This window comes from Helianthus annuus, chromosome 10 (genome assembly GCF_002127325.2).
Source record: "Helianthus annuus cultivar XRQ/B chromosome 10, HanXRQr2.0-SUNRISE, whole genome shotgun sequence".
NCBI classification, from domain to species: Eukaryota; Viridiplantae; Streptophyta; class Magnoliopsida; order Asterales; family Asteraceae; genus Helianthus; species Helianthus annuus.
This window is the reverse complement of record NC_035442.2, coordinates 107,017,425-107,023,446: the sequence shown is the minus strand read 5'-3', so window position 1 is coordinate 107,023,446 and position 6,022 is coordinate 107,017,425. Positions and strand designations below refer to the sequence as shown.

Sequence of the window (6,022 nt, the reverse complement as noted above, 5' to 3'; positions counted from 1 at the left end):
TGGTATAATATTAACGATTATATATTTTAAGCGATATAACCTTGGAACCAGGTATGCATTTATACCACAAATACATTAAAATAACCAAATTAAATGTTGATGGGTTATATACGCTGCGTATAGCTCTATACGCAGCGTATATAAACCCTGATTGTCTGTGCCAATGATTGTTGGGCAGGTCCTAAAATTTATGCCACTTATACGCTGCGTATAGGTCTATGCGCAACGTAGATAAATCCTAAGCATGCAGATAGTCGCTAGAAGTGTAGTCTGAGCCTTATTTAAGGCATACGAGGTTAGACGCTTTTCAAAAGATACTCAATGACATACATCGTACCGCACGGGCCAACCAATTGTAGCTAATGAAGGACAACCTGAATTTGATTATTTGTAATTGCATGATAAGGCTGGTAGGTACTAATTTAAAAAAGACCCGTGGATATTAAGCAGCTCGCAAAGTTTGTAATCCAACAATCAATATTCATGTTCTTCAATAAAATTAGTTTATGTAATTTTTCTATGTTCTGATCTTCTGGGTCTCTACAAAAGGTTTGCCTACTTTTGTAACTATGTTCTTTGATTCTTCTTTCTTTTTTTTTTATAATGCTTTAATAAATGGTAGTGAGATTTTCTCTTGTTTGAAAGGGTTTTTGTTTCAAAACCACTGTGAATGCTAGCGTGATAACAAAGATTTTTTATTTATTTATTTATTTATTTAGTCTCGTGTTTTAGAAAGCAATTGGTGCAATAGTTAGTTAGCCTTTCTTTCACGCTAATTACAAATATATAGATATATACATGCATGCATAGTAAATTTGAGGTACCACGTGTGGGGACACTCCCATCAATGATCTTAAACAATAATGCAGTCCATTGGAGAATCTGAGTATACAAATAAAGCTTGATGTCTCCTAATTAAATCTGTGCCCAACCAAAAATTGAGTGGACAAGGTTACTTCTTTGCACAAAAATATCTTCTCCTATAGTACTACAAAATTGAGTAAAGTTTTTCTATAGAACACTTTACTTTGTTTAATAGTTATGGTCTATGATCCCAAGTGATAGTGGTTTCTTCTCCATGACTACTGGTCACCCTTGTTTCAGTTATGATGTTTTTTTAAGTTTTCGAGGTGAAGATACCCGTAAAACATTTACCGATCACCTCTACGCAGCCCTAAAGCAAGCAGGAATCCGCACCTTCAGGGACGATGATGCAATGGACCGAGGAAGACGACTAGAGCCAGAGCTGAAAAAAGCAATTCGTGAGTCAGCAATTTCGATCATTGTCTTCTCAAGAAACTATGCATCTTCCAAGTGGTGTCTTGATGAGGTCTTAACGATCATTGAAGAACAAGAGAGACTTTCCTCTAAGCATGAAGTTGTTCCTGTTTTCTACAACGTGGAGCCATCGGATGTCCGGAATCAAACTGGAAGCTTTGAAGAAGCATTTGGTGGGTATGAGAGTATGATTGAGGCAGAAACAGATTACCAGAAGAAGATTGAATTGCAGGAAAAGGTGAAGGCGTGGAGGATTTCACTTAAAAAAGCTGGAAGCTTGACAGGAATGGTATTAGCGAACGGGTATGCTTTCTTTCTCTTGTTCCAACTGGTTTGAAGAAATGTATATTTATTGTGCATAGAAAACCAACAAGAATAAGATAATTTTCTAAACTATCCTTTTCATCCATTGAAAAGATTAAATTTACAATAAACCATATATTCAAGGTGGTCTTTATTTGGAGGAAGTAACGATAATTATAGTTAACTAGTGGATTTTCCAGCGCGTTGCGGCGGAAGTTCGGCCTGTATTAGTTTGGTTTACCCGTCTAATACACTGTATTAACTCGGTATGGCAACCACCGAAAGAGAAAAACTTAAAAAATAAAATTGTGGTCATATATAAATCAATTATATTTGAGCTTTTCGTTTATAATTATTTTTTTAATGAAAACTGAGATAATAACTTTTGTGTAAATTCCAGGGTTTTACAATATCTATTTATGAGAATCAAACTATACAGGGGGGGCATTTTGAGTTGCAACAGTATGAACATTTTGCGGTGGTTTTGAAAGAGAAAACACAAACAATTCGGTGTTCAATATGTTAATATAAAAAACTATATTCGCACAAAACCACGATGTGGTTTGATATAATATATATATATATACGCAAATTAAATTTAATGACACTAAATGTTGAAAACTAACCTTTGCAGACATGAAGCCAAATTCATTAGTAATATTGTTAAAGTGATAAGAAAGAAACTCAACTGCAAGCTCTTGTACATTGAGGACAAACTAGTTGGAATAGAGGACAATGTTGCTGATATTGAATCATGGTTGCAAGATCCATCACCTAATGCAGTTTTCCTTTTTATTCACGGGATGGGAGGCATTGGAAAAACAACCATATCAAAATGCATCTTTAACTCAAACTACCGTGAGTATGATGGCAGTTGCTTTCTTGCAGACATTCACGAGTCCTCAAACCAAAACAACGGATTGCTGCGTTTGCAATGTCAGCTTCTCTCCAATTTATTAAGGAGTAACAAGGAAGAAGTTATATGGAATCTTGATGAGGGAACCATTAAGGTTAGAAACGCCTTATGCAATAAGAAAGTACTTCTTGTCCTGGATGATATCACAACAAGGCAACAATTAACAGCACTACTCGGGCCACAACAGTTTTATCCTGGAAGTAAAGTGATCGTTACAACAAGGGACAAAGGCTTGTTAAGTTTTTTTGAAGTAAATCCGAAGGTCCATGCTATTGAACAACTAGGCCCCAATGACTCAAATAAGCTCTTTAGTTTGTATGCCTTTCAAAGAGATCACCCTATTGAACCCTACATGATCCAATCGGAACATGTAGTTCATCATTGTAGAGGGCATCCTTTGGCTCTTAAAGTATTGGGTTCTTTTCTAAATGGAAAGACCATAGATGTGTGGGAAGACGCAATGCGTAAACTAGAAGCAATTCCGGATCCTAAGATTCAAAAAGTTCTACAATTGAGCTATGACACTCTTGAAGAAACCAACGATCAAGATTTATTCCTACATATTGCTTGTTTTTTTGTGGGTGAGGATAAAGAATTCATTGTGAAATTGTTAGGCGAATGCGATCTGTACCCTATAGTTGGGATCCAAAATCTAATGGATAGATGTTTGCTTTACATTGAAAATGGGAGAGTGATGATGCACCAACTAATTAAGGAAATGGGTCAAGAAGTAGTTCGCAAAGAATCACCAAGGGATCCCGGGAAAAGAAGTAGATTATGGCACCATCATGATTCGTATAATGTACTAAAAGAAAATGGAGTAAGCAATGCATTTCTAATTTGGATATCTCTACTTAGTTTATTGTATATGTTAAGTCATAGCTTACCTTTTTAAATGTCTTAATTAGGGTACAAGGAAGGTACAAGGACTTGCTCTTGATATGCAAAGGATCAAGGGAATGAATTCAACTTCAATTGTAATTAGGGACAATGGAAGAAAACGTAGTTTTGAAGATTTTAGTGGTCGTACCATCCACACAAATAATGAAAACTTCAAGGTTGGAGCTATAGAAAAGATGAAGAATCTAATGCTACTTCAACTTGACTACGCAACATTTTCTGGTAGCTACAAGAAGTTGCCCAGAAAGTTACGATTGCTACGCTGGCATGGATTTTCATTAAAATCCATACCAAGTGATGTACCTTTTGAGAACTTGGTAGTTCTTGACTTGCGTTACAGCAAATTAAAAGAAGTATGGGATGGGTTCAAGGTATATGTTTTTATTGTCACTTCTCATTTCCATTACAGAAGTTGGTGGGCCCTTTATGTATATATATACTCATGCTTTTCATGTCACAGGTGGTTGGATCCCTAAAAATTCTTAATCTCAGTTATTCTGTGGAGCTAATTAAAACCCCTGATTTTGATGGACTCCCTAGATTGGAGAGTTTGCACCTTGAAGGATGCTTAAGTTTGAATCAGGTTTGTGAATCCATAGGGAACCTTGAAAAACTGGTCTTGTTAGATATAAGTGGTTGTAGAAGTTTAAAAAATATTCCATTCTTACCAAGATCTTTGTTATCACTTAATATGCATGGTTGCTCAAACCTTGGAGGTCTTGGGCAAGTTCAATGCATGGATTCATGTTCACTCTCTTCTCTTTTAGTAGATCTTGACATCTCACAATGCAATCTCTTCGATAAGTCTTTCCCAGAGGATTGGGGTAACCTCTTCTCATTGAAGTGCTTAGATATAAGCAATAATCATATAACTTCCTTACCAGGTTGTGTCAAACGTTTACCTAGTCTTAAAGTTCTCAAAGCTATAAAGTGTTCACATCTTCAAAAAGTTCTAGATGTCCCAAAATCCGTAACAGAGCTAAGTGTCTCTGAGAATATGTCCTTGGAAATAGTGCAACCAACACCAAATCCCTTAGCCTTCTTGTTCGCTGGTGAGTGCCAAAACCTGTGCGCAGTGGAGGGCTGTTTTAAGCTTGAATCAATCCAAAGCGTTGACAGGAAAATTATAAGATATCTTGGATTAGAATCGATTTCAGAAAATGGAACGGGGTTCAGAGGTGATAAACAAAATGCATATACAGAAGAGGTCTCCATCAAGGTCCTCGATCTTTCTCATTCTCTCACTATTTATTGGCTGTATTTTTCTTTTACTCATTAATATTTAGATACTCGTATAAACAAATGGTTTATGTTCCAGGTATCCTATGAGTTTGGTATATTCAGTACCTATGTTTCTGGGAAAACACTTCCATGTTTTAGGTATAAAGAAACTGGATCAACAGTATCATTTAGAGTTCCTCCACATCCTAATGGTTCAAAAACAATTGGTCTGAATGTGTGTTTCATGTCTACTTCAAATTTTGGAAGATCAATAATTAGGGAGGTTGAAGTAAATAATAAGACCAAGGTCTTGGTATGGAAATACACTCCTACAATACAAATAACATGTAAGAAAAAGGGTGAGTTTAATTATGTTTGGTTAAGCGTTTGGCGGACTGACAATCTACTGGATGACGGGGACGAAATTGTTGTAAGCATCAACCTGCAAGGAAGCGATATAGTAGAGGAGTGTTGTGCCGACCTTGTGTACGATGATGATGAAGTTGGGGAGGATAAGCAAGAAGAAATGGATGAAGAAACAAAGGACACCTGTTGCATGTTCAATCACATTTCATGGACTGACAAGCTTCGAGTAGAGATATCAGATTATGTTCATAGTGGGAAAACATATTGCTTTAAGATTGGTGGTGCTACCGATGTTCCTAATATAGATGGTATTTATGGTAAGCTTCTAAATTGTTTAACCATTTGTACAGGGTTGATGAGATAACCTTACGTATTCTCTGTATATGAAAATGTCTATTGATATGATTAGATTTAATTGTGGATTGGTGGGGCCTAAGGGAAGACTGGAGATGCAGAATTATTCAAGCATGGTATGTTTTTGTTAGAGTTTCTCTTGCATAAATCGTAGTTTATGCATTGATTCTTATACCTACTTTTTTTTGTGCAACTGCAGCGTTCCAAGTGAGATTTGATGAAACAAAACAGAAACCACTTGAGATTTAGTTGTTGGGGTAATAGAGAAGATGGTAACCAAAGGACTTTTAGCCTTGTGATATCAAATACTGTTCATAATGGTGTTTCTCCCTAAGTTGTAAGGGTTAGTGGCGAATACAAAAATTTTCTCTAAGCGAGGGGGAATATGGGTCAAGCCAGAATATGTTGGGTAAGTAATGGGTCGATTCATTCGAAACACCAAAATAACATAATAATCAATTAAATTTAGTTAAATAAAAAAAAATTAATAAAATAGCATTCATATTTGTAAAACTACTACTAGTAGAACAAATTATCGGTATTTCGTTATTAGTATTATTTGTTTTCCTGAAAAGAATGGGACGTTTGCAATAATTTTTTTCAGTCAGGTTTCTATGCATATTGTTTGATTACCATTAGATATTGTAAAGTCAAAGGAGCATAAATATACAAAGAAGTAAAACT

At 35.7% G+C, this 6,022-nt stretch overlaps 1 protein-coding gene across 1 annotated transcript; it reads left to right on the top strand.

Annotated features, from left to right (window-relative positions):
* The first annotated feature begins 843 nt into the window (after positions 1-843).
* LOC110884978 (disease resistance protein RUN1) lies at positions 844-5,711 on the top strand. The gene is made up of 7 exons (XM_022132657.2): positions 844-1,581; positions 2,216-3,317; positions 3,406-3,768; positions 3,858-4,616; positions 4,716-5,301; positions 5,394-5,454; positions 5,538-5,711. The coding sequence occupies exons 1-7, from the start codon at positions 1,049-1,051 to the stop codon at positions 5,554-5,556; spliced, it is 3,423 nt and encodes a 1,140-aa protein (XP_021988349.1). The 5' UTR covers positions 844-1,048; the 3' UTR covers positions 5,557-5,711.
* The last annotated feature ends 311 nt before the right edge of the window (positions 5,712-6,022 follow it).

Excerpts from the sequence above, each read along its gene's own strand:
- LOC110884978 (XM_022132657.2), top strand. The coding sequence starts at position 1,049 with ATGATCCCAAGTGATAGTGGTTTCTTCTCCATGACTACTGGTCACCCT. Across the intron at positions 3,318-3,405 it reads ATGTACTAAAAGAAAATGGA|GGTACAAGGAAGGTACAAGG; the intron begins GTAAGCAATGCA and ends TGTCTTAATTAG. Across the intron at positions 4,617-4,715 it reads CAGAAGAGGTCTCCATCAAG|GTATCCTATGAGTTTGGTAT; the intron begins GTCCTCGATCTT and ends TTTATGTTCCAG.